This window comes from Hyalella azteca, unplaced genomic scaffold (genome assembly GCF_000764305.2).
Source record: "Hyalella azteca isolate HAZT.00-mixed unplaced genomic scaffold, Hazt_2.0.2 contig16827, whole genome shotgun sequence".
Taxonomy (NCBI): domain Eukaryota; kingdom Metazoa; phylum Arthropoda; class Malacostraca; order Amphipoda; family Hyalellidae; genus Hyalella; species Hyalella azteca.
This window is the reverse complement of record NW_025946635.1, coordinates 270,953-291,326: the sequence shown is the minus strand read 5'-3', so window position 1 is coordinate 291,326 and position 20,374 is coordinate 270,953. Positions and strand designations below refer to the sequence as shown.

Sequence of the window (20,374 nt, the reverse complement as noted above, 5' to 3'; positions counted from 1 at the left end):
TTCCTGTTACATACTGTCGGCGTGCATATAAACGATTCACATTTTTTGAATCCGCATATGTTCGCCGACGATACCCAAATTTATGACTTATGTGCACCGGCTGACGCCGTAGCTTTGCAGCATCGAAAGTCTGTCTGCATGGATGCCGTCTCCGACTGGATGCGCTCCAACCAGCTCCAGCTCAATATGCAGCAAAACTGACTTTATTCGATTTGCTACTACTCGGCGCCAGCATCGACTTCCGGCCAACCCTATTCGCGTTGGCAACGTGCTCGTCATGCTTGCGTCTGCAGTTCATAACCTGGGTATTCTGTATGACTCGAAACTTTCTATAAACAATTAGATTGCCAAAGTCACCACCGCTTGCTTTGGCGCTCTACGACGAGTACTTATCATCAGCCGCTGTCGTTCGAGGCCGGTCCTCGAGGCCCTCGTGGTGGCACTCGTTCTGACCAGATTGGACTATGGTAATGCCACACTTTATGGACTTCCACCCATGGCACTTAATAAAATGCAATCCGTAATGAACGCTGCTGCTCGATTTGGGTGCAATGAGCAAATATTTGACCATGTCACCACGATATTGCTCGATCTTCACTGGCTACGCATTCAGCATCGCACGCAGTTCAAGGTCGCTGTTCTGATGTTCCGATGCCTTACCGGTCTGGCGCCTCCTTTTCTCACGGAATGTCTGCAGCGCGTGTCGTATCTGCCTTCTAGGAGACGATTGCGTTCGGCGTCAACAGCGGATCTCGTCATACCATCTACACGCCTTTCTACGGTCGGTGACAGAGCGTTCACGATCGCCTCCACCAGAACCTGGAACAATCTGCTGACTTCCGTAACATTGGCTCCTTCGTTGCAGGTGTTTCGTCGACTTTCGTCGACGCCTGAAAACAGAACTATTTCGTAGAGCCTATGAATCTATTGCTTAGTCATTTTATCCGTTCCCATCCTTTCTTGTGTCTATTTGTTTTTCGCTTGCTATTAACCTTATGCGTGACGTGCCCTCAAGTTCATTTGAACCACACGCCACGAGAAATTCTTCGTAGAATAACATTAATAATAATAATAATACCATGTCTGGTCTCTCACCGTTCCAGAAAATGTAGGTGACCAGCACACAGTTCCTGAGCTTCTTGTGGTATTTTTTACTATCAAAAGATAATTTCAAAGTACCTTGTTTAGTCTCTCACCATTCAAGAAGGGATAGGTGTTCAGCACGCAGTTCCTGAGCTTCTTCTGGTATTTTTAACTATCCATAGATAATTTCCAAGTACCCTAACTAGTCTCTCGCCGTTCCAGAAGGGGTAGGTGACCAGCACGCAGTTCCTGAGCTTCTTGTGGTATTTTTACCTATCCATAGATAATTTCCAAGTACCTTGTCTAGTCTCTCACCGTACCAGAAGGGGGAGGTGACCAGCACACAGTTCCTGAGCTTCTTGTGGTATTTTTAACTATCCATAGATAATTTCCAAGTACCTTGTCTAGTCTCTCACCGTTCCAGAAGGGGTAGGTGACCTTTCTGACCAACGACGGCGCGCTCTTCGTACGGCGCGTGGCTGGGGGTGCACGACAGCGAGCTGTCCCACCACGGCACGATGCTCTGATGCAGGCCCGTGTTGTCATGCTAGCGATGAAATAGTTCGATCAAGTATCTGGATATTTTGCTTGAATATCTCAGACTGTTAATTCCATTCAATAATAAATCAAGATACCTGGGCTTACTAACTGGGATAAAGAATCATTTATTTTATAAAACATGTAATTCAAAGTAAAGTAAACTGTTCGCGGATCATTACTTTTTCATCAATTATGTTAATTCGACTAAACTAATGCACGATAATATGCGTTTGTTTAACCTAAAATTAGGTGAAATTAACCTAAATTCCAAAATATGTCTTAATTTAAATAACTGAAACGAACTAAAATCGAATTGGCTCACTTTGATGTAAGTAACGGCCACCATGGTTCGCTCTCCAGACGCCACAGGCACCAGAGAGGACACTTCTGAGTCATAACCTTTGTCGTCAGACAGAATGTGGATCCGCAGTCCACCGTGTAGCACCGTAGCTCGGTTGTTCATGTAATCCCAGTCAAGAGCTGGAATTATTAATTTCCTTTATTAATTAATAATGATTTCAAACATTAATTTTTTTTACTATCCAAATATTAGTACGAAAATATGAAGATCAGTTGAGGAGAGATCTAAAGTAATTGCAAACTGCTGCTGAAATATTTCGATCCAAAAGCTTTCGGGTTTTTCTTTAGCATTCTCAATCTTCTTTGTCTCAAGCCGAAAATAAATATTATTAGTTTCCTAAAACTGGAATACAACCGCTCAAGAAAGTGAACGATTTTCCGTGTCCTTCGTTCGCAATATAGGGGAACAATGAATACAAGTTAGAATCCCTTCATGCATTATTCATGCATCTTGCTTTATGCTTTTTGCTTCTTATACAATTTTTCAATTTATTTCAGCGAATGAGATTTAGAGGATTCATTTTGTTACGAAAGAAATTTCGATGATACTTTAATTTTATGAAAAGAAGTTGTGCGGTAGAAAATTCAGGGTGGAATGTTAGGAACATTTTTAATTGATTATATGTACGAGTCTAGGTAATGTTATTCGGCATATAATAATTCATTTATTGCTTTATTTATGTCGGAATTTGAATGATATCAGGTATTTATTAATAGAAAACGCATTGTGACATTAATTCACGTTTTAAATACCAAGCTTGAACCCAGAATAGGATAAATGTTCTTCAGTTATCGTCTATTTATAATCAGCAGTTTATTCGTCTCTGCCAGGGATCAATAATCAAGCTAATTTCAGCATGCATAATTCCAAACCCATATATAATTGAGCTCATGTGGATGAGAAAGTCCCGTTTAAACATACATTTCATCCAGGACATTGAACTTATATTTATTGAGTTATTATTATTATTGACTTGGGTATAAAAAATTGCAAAGTCATTTGGGTCTTAGAGTAAATTTATTTATACTGGAAATTTAAAAATCTTGGCGCAGTGAACGTTTCTTCTTTCGTTTAGCATCGATAATTTTCATTGTGAGAGCGGGACTTGGAATATTGGGATTATAGAACTGCCTGCGCCATAACCCCGTTGCGACTCGAATTTACTTGTCTCTTTCTGTCCTACAAGCATGAATAAAATTTCAGGTTCAGGTAAAATCATGGCAAGAAAATTATCCTGGACAAGCGCTCGAATAGCCGCTGTGTAAATTTAAATATTCGCTCATTTCACAAGTCTTTTAACGCACATACAAATACATTCGAAAACACACTTTTGACAAATATATATACGTTACTGCATTGCAAGAACTTTTTCTACAGTATGATAACCTTGCCGACACTATATAACCTTCGATTTTTAAACGCTCAAAAATATATTTATAGAATTACACTAATCATTCTGACAAATTTAAATACATTTCTCTCAATCCAAGGACACGTGTGTAGCGCGTTCTCCACAAATGTTCTTAATATTGTTCAAATTGGTTCGTATGCACTTTGAGGTTAATGCACTTCGTCTGGGTCCATGTCTCAATGTCGTTCTTAGTTCTTAGATAGGAGGTTTTATTTGCAGACTATAATTCCCTCAGTTACTCGGCCTCATTTTTTTTCTCCGATATATGCATAAGAACTAGCGCATTGTCTCAATCAAGGTCCGTCGTGTCTTTGTCAAGGGAATGTTCATTAGGAGGACATACGAAAAAACTAATTGTTGTGTTGCGCGACAACAAAGCAAATAAAGCGTTTTATAAGGCACTTTTTCCATGGATGTCAGTCCGTTGAGATCTTAAACGATGAATTTTAATTGTGATATCGTTAAGAAAAGTCAGGAACACGTATGGGAAAAGTAAGTCCCAGAAGTTAACTGAGACCTAAAATTGAAGTGGAAATATGAGACAACCGGTTATAGGTAAATGACCAAGCCGTTACTTTGATTACTCTATGTGAATAAGAAATGTTTTTTTTTTCAGTGGACATCTGACCTAAATGCGTAGTGCTTCTATTATTGAATTTAACTTAAATTCAAATATTTTAAATGATAGTTCATTTCTTTGCGAAAAATTTCATGATGATGGAAAAGTGTGTACCATTGATTAGCTGGTGAATATTACAATTTTAAAATTTAAATATTGCAATTTTAATATTTAAAAATTATAATTTTAAAATTTAAATAATATAATTATAAAATTTCAATATTATGATCTCAGAAATTTACTTCACGTAATACTTTCACGCGGATGTCAACAAATACCCAAGAAATTAAGGATTCTACCTCGAATTTTGGCTATAATTAAATATTCTCTGGTCTTTTTGATGGAAAATCATCGCGTGTTACCCAAGTATCTTCGAACTTTTTATTGATTGTGATTCAGATATTTAAAACTTCTCAAGGGCTCACGCTCATCAAAACTAAACACTGTAGAAACATACTTTAATTCCCGGATTGAAATGAGAATTGCTTTCAAAATTAGTGCTACTTTTTTAGCGTGAGCTTTCATGTAATTGGAACAATGATGGGACCTCCGCAGATAACATTTTATTTAATTGTAAAGTTGAATTCATTATCATCGAGGTACGTGCTATGTTACACTATTTACTTATTATTTAAATCTAATTTTTTTCACTAGGCCACGTGCTGTTATATAATCTTTGTTTATTTAAAGCTGAATTTATTTTTCACTAAGCCACTTGCTATTTAATACTATTTCTGCTCATATATTCATCAAACTGTGTATTTTCAGCCGTAACACTAGCTTTAAGATGTTAACTATAGCATAATCAAATAGATTAGTAAAACGAACATTTAACTTTGAATGGAGTTCGATATTTGGTCTAAGTGAGTCTTTTCGAGATTTGACACCTTTATAACACCTTTATATAAAATGTGACACCTTTATACGCTTAAACTAAACCCAAAATTGTTCTCAGTAATTTAGAAATGGATTATAGGGCAACAGCGAGGTCTCCTGATAAATAATTGCGCCAATCACAGGGATTTTGAAACATTTAAATGATCCCCAACCGTGAACAACGGATAAAAATATTGAAAACTCACAAAGCTGTTGCAAAGGAACTCGAAAGTTCATGCCAATCCCAGCTGACACCGCCTCTCTGTTCTGCAGAATCTTCCTCGATATCTCAAAGGTTAGCCTGCAAGTGAAACAAAACGATTTTAAAGAAAGTCTAAACCATTTAATTATCTTTTCTACCGGAAGACGCGTAATAAGGCATGATAAAATTTTCTCCAAAGTGGATATTGAATTAAAAAATATAACTCAGCACTCACTGCAGTGAGTGACAGAGAGCGTATTTTCTCGTCGACGAAAACGCGAAGTCACGGACAGACGGACATGGCGATCACAATAGTGCATTTTTTCCATAAATGAGAAAATGCGCTAAAAAGTGAATAAATTTATTCAGTAATCGATTGGAGCTGTTGCATGGATTAATCTCTTTATTTTATGTTCAACAAACTCGCCATAAATTCCAATGAATACGGCCGAGAACTTGCCATAAATTTCGATAAATAGTTCAGTTAACTCGTCCTGAAATCCGATAATCACATCTGTGAACTTATCTTAAATCCCAATTAACATCTCCGTTAACTCACCCTAAGCTTCTGTTAAACATGTCATTGAACTCATGTTAATGTTCCGACATAAACGTCAATAAGCTTATCGCAACGTTCAGAAAATATGTCAATGAACGTGCCCTAATGTTCCCGATAAATATATCCCTGAACTCATTCCAATGTTCCGAGAAACATGTTAAAGAACTTACCCCAATGTACCGAGCACAGTAGAGAAGTGTTTCCCGCAGCACTCATGGCCCGTATAGAACTCGTGTTCAAACACGCAGTCTATGATAAGGTCCTCACATCTGCACTCAAAATAGCAATTGAGTGCGTTAATTTTTTTAATTGCCTTTAATATTTAGACTCATTATTTTGCTCTCGTACTCGACGAGTTAGCTACCTATAACTTTACCCTAAGGCAAATATTTTGCCTTTGTGTCCTAAAAATCTTGCTGCAAACTTGAGAAATACAGACTGCTTCCAAAATCACGCAATCATGAAATATGACCATATTTACAGCAGATTAATTACAATGAAATTCCAGAACAAAACATTACCAATCTCTGAGTGCCTTAAAATTTATGATTTAAAAGATTTACTTGTATGCGAGCTTCCACCAAATGTTTCTAGCCGTGGTGTTGAGGCGCTTGAGGAGCTCGTGATAGTCACGGTTGGCAGCTTCGACATTATTCAGCAGAGTGTCAGTGAAGGCGACCTTGCCAAGCATCACCGTTGAAACTAGCGAGGCTTCGTACAGGGAGACGTTGAATTCTGCGGAATTGTCACAACTTTTTGCACGTTCTTTGATTAAGGACCTTGTTTTTTAATGTTTCCTTGTTCTTGTTTTTTTTTTCCTTAAAGGGGATTTAACTTCTTGGGGTTTACTTTTGGGTTTTTATTTTCGGGGGCTTTTTTTTTTTTTTTCTTTTTTGTTGAATTGGCGTTTTGCGTTAGTTGGCCCGGTTTTTTTCCTTTTTTTTTCTTGGATTTTGTTTTTTTGAATTCTTTATTTTTATTGTTTTTTGGAGGGTTTAAAATATAATCTATTTACTGACCTTCTAGAGCGCTGTAGTTGAAGAAGCCCGCGTTGCTGATCATGAAGCGTGGTAAGTAGAGACCGTTCCTTGAATCTTTGATTACTCTCACCTGGAAGATAACTAATTAAGTGGCGAGCATTTTTTGTGTGATCCATACATCTTCAAAAATAAAACAATTCTACTTCAGCTAGCATTATGGATTAAATTCTTACACGTGCGATTGTGATTCATAAATTAAGCATCAAGCTACAGATTTTTTGTCTAAATAAAAAATAAGTAGAAGTTGAAAAAATTGAAGTTGAAAATTAGTTGAAAAAGTTGGAAAATAAGTTGAACGATTTCATATTTTTTCAGGTAATATTTTTCATTTCTCATCATCTTTGATGAACGAAGTGTTCGTGCGTTTTTTAAATACTATAAAAAAACTACTATAATAAATGAAGCGACAAAACCCAACATAGGAGCTCAGATATCAACTCAGATATTACTTCCTTACCACTCACAACTTCCAGATAGAAGATAGAATTTTTAGCTTTGACTTACCTCACTTCGGCTACCGAATTCAGTCATTTATCATATTAAGATTACCACTTAAACTCACATCACTATCGTAGTACGTCGGATGCATCATATTCCGAATCTGAGTGAAGCCGAGAAAGAGGCCAATGACCGAAAAAGCCACCGCAAGCACGATCAAAGCGCAGGACATTTTGCGGCTGAAATGCCACACTCTATTCGAGTGCCGGTAACCATGCGCCGACGTGAACCTAGTGAACGATGTCACAAGAGCCCAGGGAATATCCAAGTTCTCGGTTGGAATTTGAACTTCTTGCGGCATCTGTAACAATTTTTACAGAAGAAGTGCAATCTTTGAATTGTTTTTGCAAAGCAAAAAAAAGCAAAATTAATTGTTGGTTCAGCATTCGTATGAATAACAGTAACTTGTCGACGCTAAAATCAAAATGGGAAATCCAATCTAAAATATCATGAATTAAAATCTGACTTTGACTCCCGTTCCAATTACAGTCTAAATTAGCATTCAATAACTTTTATTTAAGAATCTAGATGCTGCTAATGAAAATTTTGTGAGGATTTTAAAATTTTATTATCGAGTCATGTGTAAATCATGAAGCGATAAGACAAGTATTTTTAGGAATATTGGTTACATTTATTCAATTTCATTAAAATAATTCAACTGGAATTATCTCACTCGATTATATCAACCCGCATTTATTTCGACTATATATCATCAATTGTAGATATAAATGAATGCTTTTACTTACCACTTTTTCACGGTCCTGTTCAAAAAATGTTCCCCCAATTGAGTCATGTTTAATATTCGATTCTGGAAGCCATGGGCTGATATTGATGATGTTCTTTTTATTCAACATTATTTCGGAGAAAATCGTATTTCTTCATATGTAATTGTTGATAAGTCATGGAGAAAAACCTTGAAACGATTTTAATTTGAGTTCGCTAAAAAAATTATATAAAACAGGATTGTCGAGATCGTTAGCTTATAATTGTTGAGAAAACTGCGCTTATTAACCGATGTTTCAGGCCGTCAGCTTCTCACAGTAAAACAAATACGATAAATCCTATACCAGTTGATGATAGGACATAGGGCTATGACTAGAATACTCTGTCAACTGCTTGCTAATAATAATATAGTTTCTAGGCTGTTTTTGCTAACTGATAAATAACCTTGAAGTTCAATATGATCTAAATTCCCCACCAAGCACAGTCTTCAATGCTTTTCTCAAGGCTGCGCTAGATCTTATGAGGTTGTAAAGTCTCGAGCTGAGACTATGAGTCAGTTTTTTTATAAGTTCTAATGATGTCTTTGTTTGTGTGGTCCAAGTCAAATCAGACATCGATTGATATCACAAAGAAGAAATTATTTTACTTCGTTTGGATGCAACAGTAGTGACCCGAATATGTAGATGTTATGCCGGTTGAACTAAAACTCTATCGGCCATCGTAAGAGGTGCTAGTTATAAAAGATTTTTACGCTTTCTTCGTAAATTATGTTTGCAAATCCGCAACATAATCATGTGGGCACCACCCTATTTAAAAGTTAGCTGAGTCACTGATATATTATTGTGAGTGTGACAAATGAATTCACTCCTTTGGACCGTTAAGTACACACGGATTTGCTCTGACGGAAGACATTACAAACAGCGATCGTTGCTGCGTAAAAGGGAGAACAACGGGTGATATAAAGCAAGTGAGTTGCGGGATGAATGAATTTTTGATGCTATGGTCGGTAGGATGTAAGTGAAACCTATTTGCCCAGCTTGGGTGACGACTTCCTATATTTTATGGCCCCCCCCAACAGGACGAATAGTATGAACGCTAAAGGATCTCTTGCTGGGAGAAAATTCACTGTTGATCAACCATACGCTAATTATAATGCTCCTATCCGATGAATATTTGAATAGCTCATTACATTTCTTTCCACCCTATCTTACGATGGAAATATTTTTGCCTTAATCTTTGCTCAAGGCAAATTTTATTGATAGTATTGTATTCACTTCCAATTCAATCGCAGTAAGTTAGGCTGTATTTTGTTTAACTTTTGGTATGTGATTATTGCTTCATAAGCTTACAGTTTCAATTATATTATTTACAAGCTGGTCAAGGAACTGATATTATTATGGGTTGCTTTTTAAGCAACTGATAAATAATGGGCTGCTTTTTAAGCAACTGATATTTTTATGGGTTGCTTTTTAAGAAACTGATATAATAATGGGCTGCTTTTTAAGCAACCCGATATTATAATGGGTCGCTTTTTATTTCTATTAAGAGCATGAAAAGATTGCAGTGGCCGTGAGGTTCAACGTGCAAAATAAGCATTTTGTTGGCCAGCCAACATCATCAATATTCTCTGCTATTCTCATAAATAAAACCTCGTGAGCGCCTTAATTAAGCTGAACTATAACTTTTTAACGGGATTTTGAAATGATGAAATCGTGCATAAATAGAATAATAATAGTAAATACAAAATAATGCAAGACACTTACACGTATGTTTCAATAGACCAAACTTTTTCAACTTCGGATTCCCACACCACATTCGAGCTCATTAGATTCTACCACAATTAGATCATCATAAAAAGTTCCACATTTGTATACTTGAAAACAAGGGAATTGCTTTGGACTACAGGTTTTATATTTCGGAATTGAGTTATATTTGAAATTACAAAAATTGTTTTCTGAAATTGTTTACTAACAGACCAAATATACAAAAATTGTCAACGAAACACACAAAAAATGAACATCTCGAAACTGCATAATGTACTCACAAATAAAATGAATTGAAATAATCAACAATTGCACACCGTTCATCAGCAAGATCGCAACAACACATCAATGAAAAACACCCGACATTTCACGTGACAATAAAATAGCATCCAACATTGTTAAAAACCGAAAATGAAAAAAGAAATCATATATTTAAAACCTCTGACATGACAACTTATTCGGTATAGGATGCACATTTCACGGTATGTACAGATATAAATCATTACTAGTGGTGATGATCTAATGATATAAATCATTACTATATACTAATACTAAAAACAATACTTTATATTTATTCATGTAAATGTTGCAATAAAGCTATCAGTAACAAAGTGAAGAACCGATATAATTTATAAATTATCGCCAATCTTTAGCCGATAAAATTTTATACTGGAATAAGCTAACTGACGCTAAAATCAATTTTGTTTCTGGGTGAGACTAATGTTTTACCATTTTATCGTTAATCATTAAACTTATAATTAAAAGAAATTAAATTAACATCCATTCTTCATTTCTAGCAGGTACTACCAATTCAGCATCTCACCGTAGCTTGTAATTTTTGGTTTAGATTTCTTCCTTCTATAAGGAGGAGACTCAAAACTTGATTCTAGAAACTAAAACTGTTATCTCATATATGAACCTATGAATAGGTTATACGTTAAAACGATCTTAACTCAATAATTTTACGTCCTGTAGAAAATTTTGTTTGACTATATTATGTGATTATAGTATGGCTGGATTGCGATACCATAATCACATACTATAAGCATATTGTTGTTGTCAGTCACAGCTCTCACGAACATATATGAAGAAAGTTAATGAGAATAGTGATCGTATGACCTGAGGATGAGTTTGGTTAAAGGCGTATTTAATAGAGATTACAAGGGGTAATGAGGCTGAGATTTCAGATTAAGAGATAAACCTCTACCTTTTATAGATATACGTCTGAGATATAAACTTATTTGCTTAAATCGCAAGTTGACTAAGAATTTAAAAGCAAAGAATAGTCCACAAAAATTCATATCTTTATAAATTCAGCTGTGAGCTCCTATCCCCTTGAAATTGTGAATAGATAGGTTTTAATGCCTATTACTTGTAAATTTAGGTTCTAATTGTGTTCTGTGCTTCCAATTGTATTAACATGTAACTTTCTATGTATATTCTAGATTCTAAGAACTGACGATGGAACTGGACTCCGAAAGGTTTTCTATAAAGATATGAATTTTTGAGGACTATTCTTGCTTTTAAATTTTTAGATATAAACTGAGTATATGGATATACGTCGTGAGCATTGAGCAAATTGAGCATATCCGCTCTCTGTTCTCTGCTCAAGACTGAAGTTTTCGGCGAGCTACAGGCCTTTTATAGGCGTGACCTAGCTGACGTCACTGAGACGTGAGTCACTGCCGTGTAAATAAGGAAGTGGGCATAAATAAGGAAGTTTCCATAAACGGATCCAAATAAAGAAGTTATTCAAATATGGAAGTTTACAAGAACATATCTAAGTTCAAATGGTAGTAAGAATTCTTTAGCAATTTTCACTTAACAGCAATAACGTGATGTCTAGTTGGACCTGAAAAGATCTCGTAGTTCTTGTGCTAGCATTCTAGAGATGCATGCACAAGCTTCTGTTATAAAGTCTACGGTATTTACTTCCGAGATTTAAGTATCTAATCTGCCCACTCCAATATCTGCCTTCAGCTAAATCTATATGAATACAGAGGTTAAAGTTTTGAAGGATAGGAAGAACATTTCATCATATTCAACAATTTTTGCCAATATCTTGATGCACGGATGTCACTTGAAAACTCACATTTATATAATTTACACGCCGATTTAGCAGCTGATATCAGGTGGGGTTACAATTAATTTTCTTCTTGTGCTGTTAACAGCTTGCAGTCGCTTCTAGTTTCAGCATGTGAAATTTATACGGCAAAGTACATGATTTTACCAACTGTCGTAATCATCTAGAAGCTTCAATCTTTCTCGCATAACTAGCCCGTGAGAGTTTTTTTATTTTTTATTATTTATTTTTTAACCGTGAGCTTTTTATATTCATTTTTATTTTAAAATTTCCTAACTAATGATTTTGACAAGATGGAATTTTTCATTGACATATACATAAATGAATGAAATAATTGATACAGGAGTACTCACGATCAGTATATCCTAAATGTGGTGAGGGTTTAAACATGCATAACGTTTCCAGCTACTAATACGAGCATTATATCCATGTTAATGGGATTTAAATCGTTTAGAATTTTAGACTGAAAAAAGTAGGGTTCACTGGTATGTCTTCAGACTGGAAACTTGAGATTCGACAGAAAGGATGCAAGGCATTTTTAACATTACCAAATGCTTCTGTTTAAACCGTTTACTAACAGACCAGATTCTCGTATTAGAAAAATATATCACGAAATATATAGGTATAACTTAATGATATTTAGCGTACTCGCACACCCAAACAAAATATATTGAAAGCAATAGATAAAATTACACCTCTATCCAAAAAGCCAACACAATGATAAAAATAGCACGTGAAGAGTGCAGAGTTCCTGAGCATCTTGTGGTATTTTTATCTATCCACAGATAATTTCCAAGTACCTTGTCTAGTCTCTCACCGTTCCAGAAGGGGTAGGTGACCAGCACGCAGTTCCTGAGCTTCTTGTGGTATTTTTAACTATCCATAGATAATTTCCAAGTACCTTGTCTTGTCTCTCACCGTTCCAGAAGGGGTAGGTGACCAGCACGCAGTTCCTGAGCTTCTTGGTGCACTTGTGGACGCTGACGGCGTGGCAGTTCTGACCAACGAAGGCGCGCTCTTCGTACGGCGCGTGGCTGGGGGTGCACGACAACGAGCTGTCCCACCACGGCACGATGCTCTGATGCAGGCCCGTGTTGTCGATCTGATAGGATTCAATTTTAACGAGATTACATACATATTAGACGCGTGAGATATGTTCACTGGAATTAAATCGAGTTGTAATATATTCTCGTCAGGAAGAAAGCTTGTCTGCACTCAGCCCAACAGCTGTAGGAATGATGTTACTGACCTAGTGCCATGTTCTCATCACTTCAAAATTATTAGCAGGAGTTACATTATTCATTAATTTCACTTTCCCGTCGTTGGTTGGTAGGTTTAGCTTAAATGATAGTCGGCTATTTATTAACATGATTACGGCTGAGAATCATTTATGATAACCCGTCTCATCACCTACGAGTAGTTACCATGAATGCCCTACGTCAAGGAAAATTACAGATTTGACATTATTTCGGTTTCAATTAAAACGAAAAAAAAACTTTTTAGGCATCCGAACCACTCGTATCTCCTTCAATACCGAACGGATCTGCCAGAAATTTGGAATATAAGTAGTTATTATCAATGCGCTGTGACTTAAACACCATTTGGAGATTTATCAAAACGCGGGACTAGGCAGCAACACGTCACTGACAGTCTAGAAGGTATCCAATGTGTGAAATCTATACGTTTCTTCGCAATTATTGCCTCTGTGATTCTTTTTTTTACAATAAATTCAAATACTGGAAATGTATCTGTAAGAATGTTGTCCGCAATACTGCGCGGAATAGTACCTGTTGTAAGGCCGGGAGCGCAGCCGTGCACCACCAATTTTGTGCACCAATAAGCCCTGAATCGAATGCCTTGAATCTCTCCGGACCTACACCAATCAGCCGTGCACCACTCGGCTTTGTCCTCTTCCGGCCTTGACCACCACCTGCCGTGCACCACCAGGCCGCGGATCGAATCTGACTTCCGGGCATCGTTAAATTACGTAATTTTACGTTCACCGTATCTTAGGTTAGGTTTCAGATAGCATAGTTCTGTTCCAAAATTTATCGTCCTGCGACAAGTGGCCGTTCGACGGAGGGCTGGTTCGACCCACAGCCTAGAGACGGACGGCTTGAAGTGTTGAAGGCTACGTTCCGGAAGGCAGGAATCATTATGGTCCATCTTCGACAGGCGACCCGTAAAGCCTAGCCAGTCAAGTTAGAATACTTTGTCTCTGGTGTCCCTGCGAGGCTGACTGAGCTACTATAGGCTGCAGTACGCTATTCTCAGGTACGAGTGAATTTGGATTAGTGCTCTTCAATAAGTGTCTATGAATTATTGTATTTTGGATTATTGAATTATCTTTCTGTATTGTCCGATGTAAAAGCGATGTAATGTTAAAATATGTATGTATTCCTATCGCAGGGCATTGATAATACTTACATATATTCAAAATTTCAAGCAGATCCGTTTAGTATTAACATTACATAAGATAACATAACATAGTGATCTCGGCGCTGAAGTGTAGGCCTGATGTGGCCTGTCGCCGATTCTTTTTCTTTTCGTGTCTTTTTCACAGAAGATCTAAAATCGTGTCATTTGACCGGATCTTTTCAGAACTGACGATAGTTTGAAATAGCTACTCGACTTCCATCGGGTTCGATATGGTGCTAGGCATTTCAAATCTGAACATATATTTTTCCATAGCTTTATATAGTCTGTTCTTGAACGCGTTCTTACTTGGAGCGCCAAAGATGTCATCGGGGATGAAGTTTGAAGGAGTTATGAGTGGTTCGGTTGAGCAAAAAGTTAGGTTGTGCGTTTGAGTCTGCAGGCAATTTCGTAGGCGGGTTGAGAGAAGTGTCGATTTGCTGAATTATTTTGGTACAGAAGAAGTTGGGGAATAAGTTAATTTCATCAGTTACCCAAAAAAAGTAGAGCAGCACCAAACGATAAATTTTCTTCGGATATTAGGACAGACACTGCAAAGTTTAGAAGACAATCGAGTTTATGACCGTCAGTTTCACCAATTATTTGTAATTGTTGTAAGACATCGTGGTCAGGCATGCGGTTTCATTAACTATTCGTATTATATTCGAGTTAACTCACATTGGCTTGTGTAAGCTCACTCGTCTGTGCTCAGTCGCTTGGGTGAGTTCATTCACATGTGTGTGGCAGCTTATGTCAAGTTCTGTGCTTCGAAAATTAAAGAGCGAGCTCTTTGACTTGAGTTCGGTAAATTAGAGTGAGTTCACGTTGTGGTGTTAAGATTATTTTAAGTTTACTGCGCATTTCTGAAGAAATTCAGCGGGAAGTTCTTGATTTCGCACCTAGTACGGGCTCGGTTATTTTTTCGTTTCGAAAAAGCATAAAACGTTTATTTCACAAACCGGAATTTGAATGCCTCAATGTAATATATAATTTGCGATGCGGCTTAGTAAATTGTATTTTGTAGCTGTAGCGTCAGCAAATTTATAACTTGATTAGCGATTGAAGTTTTTTTTTTTTCGCAAGCTCTTTTTTTTCTATCCGCAAAATATCGCTTATGAAATCAAGCTAGGCGCCCATTGCAAGCATTCAAGGAATTAAGTGTTCTGGCCTCAATACTCTGTAAGTATTTTAATTCTCATTTTTGTCACTAATAGTTGGTGCCATTCGTGTTCGCTATTCGTGTTGTGACCAATTATTAAATAAAGATACTTGTAACCATCAAGACCCTTGAAAGTGCCGCAACACTTGTAATTTTCATGATACTCTAGATTATCAAGAAATTTATAATTATAAAGAAACTTGTAGTTGTAAAGACTCTTTGTAAGTCGTCAAGCAACACGCTAAAGAATTCAAAGTTAATAAAAAATATGAAAAAGATGCATGAAGTGCTTCAAATTAGAGTTTCAGTTCAGATTGTTGAAGTAGATAAAGATAAACTATGTACAATTTGCCGATTCATTTAAGTAAATTGTTATAAATGAAAACCAGGTGAAAAGTATGAAAATATTGCCATGGTACAAAATTTGCTTGATTTTATGTCGGTGTCTGTTATTTGGATGACACGGATAACAAGTACAGTGATCCTAGGCCTCATCTGTTACACTGTATGCGGTTCAAAAATAGGTATGCATATTGTATCAGCAGCACACTGATGGTAGAGGCTGAAGCTGCCGCTCGTGTTCTACATCGAAACCACTAATTTTAATTTTGATACATGATTTGAAATTTTATTTTACTTGTGGTTGCAAATACATTTGTTTTGAATTTGAATAATATTTTTATTGATTGCGGATGAGACCGATATTTTTTCAAATATGTTAGATGACTTAACAGTTCCTGTGACCGTAAATTATTTCTTTACGCCAGTTCATGGCGTTTAACCTGTGGAATTCATCCTGTGTAAATTCAATGATATTATCGACGTTATTTCGATACGGTCAAAATTTCATGAGGCTGGCAATAAAATAAAGTTTTTAGTAATGAAACAATTGGCAGTATGCGATGTTACTTAATGTGATCAAAGCTTCATGCCTTTTCTTGTGCATATTTTTAGTCTAGTGAAAAAATGTTGGAAACGGGTATTCATTTGCTTAAAAAGAATTTATTTTTCGTGAATTGGAACTTCCGAGTTCAAAATCATTAATCATTTAAAAATAAATTTGGAAATGAAACTATTATTGCAACTGGTATGAGTTATGGAACGAGTATGATAGTTTTTATGTATTTCACGCTCGAACAACCTCATCAAAGCCACTCAATATTGCGTGTGGTCGGATTCCGTGTGTGTGCAAGGAAGTATTGTATACAATTCATTTTTAGGATGATCCATTTGTGTAGACTTACAACAGTCGATGAGAATCTTTGAAGGATCGTATGAAACCAAATAGCAATGGAAATCTCAATAAAGTAATTTTAGTGGCATTCTCATTCCAGTATTAGTTCCACGAATGTAATACAGTATAGGTGAGATAAATGGAGAGGAGAGATAAATTTTTCGCAAACATACTTATGAAACAAAAATCTCCTTCACTTATCGGATTCTTTAAAAATTTGTGTATATTATGCAGCTGAAATTATTGTTTGTAGAGCTGAGGAAGTGAGAAAAGGAGCCAGTTCTTTGGCCTCCACAGACCAAAGTAGATAATTTTTATTTATGATTCGTGAACTGTAATAGTGAGATTTTGTTTGAAAAATTGTAAAGAGATAAACTCAGTCGGCGGGCTTCAAGAATACAAGCATCTAAAAGGAATAATATTCAAGTATTTTTTATGGAATGAATATTAATATGAAGATAACTATTTGCGTAAAACAAGGATAAATTTGGCTGAATTTATGATAGCCCCAAAATCGTAAATGCCCATTGTAAGTGCTCACAGAGCAGGGGCTTCATATACGGTTCGTTTTGGCATTCGCTATATGTGGCAGGATAAAAAAAATGGAAGTGCCCACTGAGCAGGTTTTAATGAAGAGGCTTTGAGGAAGTAATTTAATGACGGAAAACCCATGTCGGGGACGGCTACAGAACACTGAACTGATATTGGCGGTTAACATACAATCGTGAATGTACGGCCTGACCAGGCTTGTCCGCTCCGGTCCACAGTAGCAAGATCAAGACGGAGGCTTACGGCCTCCGTGCCTACATTGCCTCCGCTTACAGTTAAAGGCTCGACTCGCTTGTCAATAGGGCGCATATACTGGCGGGCCATAATACCCTTACACCCATAATCTTTTAAATAAAGTGCTAATTCGTAAGTCGCTAAGCGCGTAGTCGATATAGTTATTTGTAAAACCTTTTTTCATATATAAAAATTGAGCTTATTTATTTATGCTTACAACAGTCGATCGGCATATTTTAGATTGCAATATTATCACCAGCGCCAGAAAACCATAAACCTCTGCAGACTAAAGTCTGCAGAGTACTTTCAATGTTTCTATTTCAACTTCTGAAAATTGGGTGGGTTATGTTTCTTGATTAAATATAAAAAATTCTCGAACACATACTGTAGCATATCCGGGTTAAGTAAATTTTCAAAATACAATAATTTCATGGTCATGATTACTTATTTCATAACCATTCTAACAACATATATGTAACTAAGACTCTATTCAATATTATCAATAGTATTAGTATCGTTTCATTAAGAACTTTTTAGAAGCATGGTTTCTAATATATGATTATAGCGGACAAGTAAGCTCGCTATTGATGTCTTTACGCGAGTCAGTGTTCAATAGAGCCTTAAGAACTCAGTTGTTAGGTGGGGTTTGGACTCCATGAACTTTCAGCCAGCGTCAAATGAATTACATACTCGTGTTCATTGAACCGTCAAAAACTGTACAAATTCATCTGACATTACATTATGTCTGAAAAAGACTAATCAATAAAAAGAAGCCTCTATTTTTTTGTTTAAAATTCATCACAGTGAATTGCATTATTAATGTTATTAGGTCTAAGCCCAATAGCTTAAGAGCAGAATTATGCGCAGTAAATATACAGTGATAATAATTATGAATAATTATTATGAATAAATAAAATTTATCATCCACTTGAAAAATGTTTTTTATAACGTGTTTGCATCTTTATAGTGCCATCCGTGTGAGTTTTGTCATCAATTTTATTGGGATTTTAAGACGAATGCTGGTCTTCATGATTGAATTTAATTTATATTAATTTGAGAAATAAGCTTCAATAGACAAAATCATTATAAGAGTATAATTTTTCACATTTTGACGAGTATGCAGAAATGGAATGAAATAATTGATTTGTAATTTATATTTAATAAATGCAGCAGGCAGGATTTAGAAGATAAGAGAGGAGTTGAAGCAAATTAAATACTTCAACACCAGAACGTATTCATTATATTCACTACCAACAGATATTCGGGTGCCAGCTCAAGAATTTCGAAAAAGAATCAATTAACTGAAGATGCGGGGAATTAAATACCACAAAGAAGAAGACTCCGATGATGGCAGAAATAAATTATCAATAAAACCCTTCACAATTACGGCTAAAAAGTTGTTTGGTTGCTGGGAAGTTGGTTTTAATATAACTGAAACAGACGAGACCATGTCTCACCTAAACAATCGTTACATTATAATGAATTTCGTGAACAAACAGAAGAAAATCTCTTCCAAATTTTATAGATGACGTTTTAAAGGGTCTAAAATAAGTTTGACATTTCTATTTTAGCTTTCAATTTTTTCGAACGATAGAATGGAACAGAGATCGTTCCGGGGTCAAAAGAAGGGAGATGTTATCTTATTAATTTGTTTCTACAAACTAAAGATGAGTTATGATTAAACCATCCTTATTAATAAAGACTTAATTGCAAGTGATGAACTAATTAGCTGCAATCTAGTGCTGTAAACTTTCGCACAGCAATTCAGAAGTTATTGGTACTTCTGCTGCTTTTTTTAAAATAAAATTCGGGAGGAATCGTTTCTCTTCCACTCTACTTTAACTTGCGATTTTCTTTTCGCACAATCATCTTCACCAACTATTAATCTCCAAAAACAACAATTGATTATCACTGCCGAGAAAATTACTCCCCGAGGCTGTTGGAAGCAACGTTTTTCAAGAATTGATCGTCGCAGGTAACGAAAAAAATATTACACAACGACTTTTCATGTGGGACGGAATATGACGTTCAGATCTTAGGAGTATAATTGCAAATTTTAGTGGTAATAAATTTCGCGTAATTTATTCGAAGTTAAAGCAATAAATTTTGTGTAATAATGCTTCTAATTGGAAGTTCTTGGTCCCACTTTTTTCTCTTTGGAGATCTATAGCAGTGTAAATACGAGTAAGTCGATATAATTATGCTTCCGCATCTTCTCATGATGGTAAGTTATAAAACTGTTCTTGTTATCTTAGGAACGTGCGAATAAAGCCGAAATCTAAGTTTGTGTTTTGAAAAAATTGTTTGTAAATATTATTGAGATAATACCTTAATATTCAAGCATCACGAGCAAACGCAAAACATCAAATAATTGCAAGCATTACAAGCGGATAATTTGAAAAATAAAAGAATTCGCCAATTTCTCCGAAAATGTTTCAAAATGGATGTAGAATGAAGTCTGCATGTTGGAGATTAACTATATTTTTGGTAAAAAAAAAATATATCACCGAGACAAAACCGCCTGGATCTAGTTGTTTAAACGAAAACTTGATCGGCCATCACACATAGATGAAAAAAATAAAAAAAAACATTTCAATTATTTTTTCGTTAATTAAAAAAACGAAAACATTCAAAAGATTTCATTTGCATAAAATTTTCAAGTACGCTTCAAATAATTTTCAAGCTAACACTGAATCTGTTTCATATTATATTAAAAGAATAGCGGCTAAGAACAGCGAAAGTAGCTGTGGGATTCAACTACTAATTGAACAAAAATTATTTTACATTCAACGTAAAAAGCACGGAGCTTCTTTCGTGTTTATTTCAGGTGCCACATGTGCTACAGCTCGAATAAACGTAAGATGGCCCATTTATTACCACGTATTGTAAATTAAGAATGTTTCCGTATTCTGGAAATTAATGTCATGTAAAAAAACTCTGCAAACTATATTTCCAAATTCCTGATGTAAACAAATCATAATTGTACCATAGTTTTTGTTATAATACACATTCATTAATAACTACA

General features: G+C 35.8%; 1 protein-coding gene across 1 annotated transcript; it reads right to left on the bottom strand.

Annotated features, from left to right (window-relative positions):
• Nucleotides 1-376: 376 nt before the first annotated feature.
• LOC125179352 lies at nt 377-6,169 on the bottom strand. The gene is made up of 7 exons (XM_047885051.1): nt 6,147-6,169; nt 5,822-5,920; nt 5,097-5,191; nt 1,946-2,103; nt 1,522-1,630; nt 661-890; nt 377-448 (listed from the first exon to the last, which is right to left on the bottom strand). Exons 1-7 carry the CDS (start codon nt 6,167-6,169, stop codon nt 377-379), a joined length of 786 nt encoding a protein of 261 aa, XP_047741007.1.
• Between the last annotated feature and the right edge of the window lie 14,205 nt (nt 6,170-20,374).

What these genes read in the sequence shown, in the direction of transcription:
- LOC125179352 (XM_047885051.1), bottom strand. Translation starts at nt 6,169, where the DNA reads ATGTTTTGTTCTGGAATTTCATT. An exon ending in ACTGTGCTCGGTACATTGGG is followed by an intron (nt 5,192 to 5,821) that starts GTAAGTTCTTTA and finishes TTTCACTTGCAG; the next exon opens with GCTAACCTTTGAGATATCGA. An exon ending in AGTTCCTTTGCAACAGCTTT is followed by an intron (nt 2,104 to 5,096) that starts GTGAGTTTTCAA and finishes TAATAATTCCAG; the next exon opens with CTCTTGACTGGGATTACATG.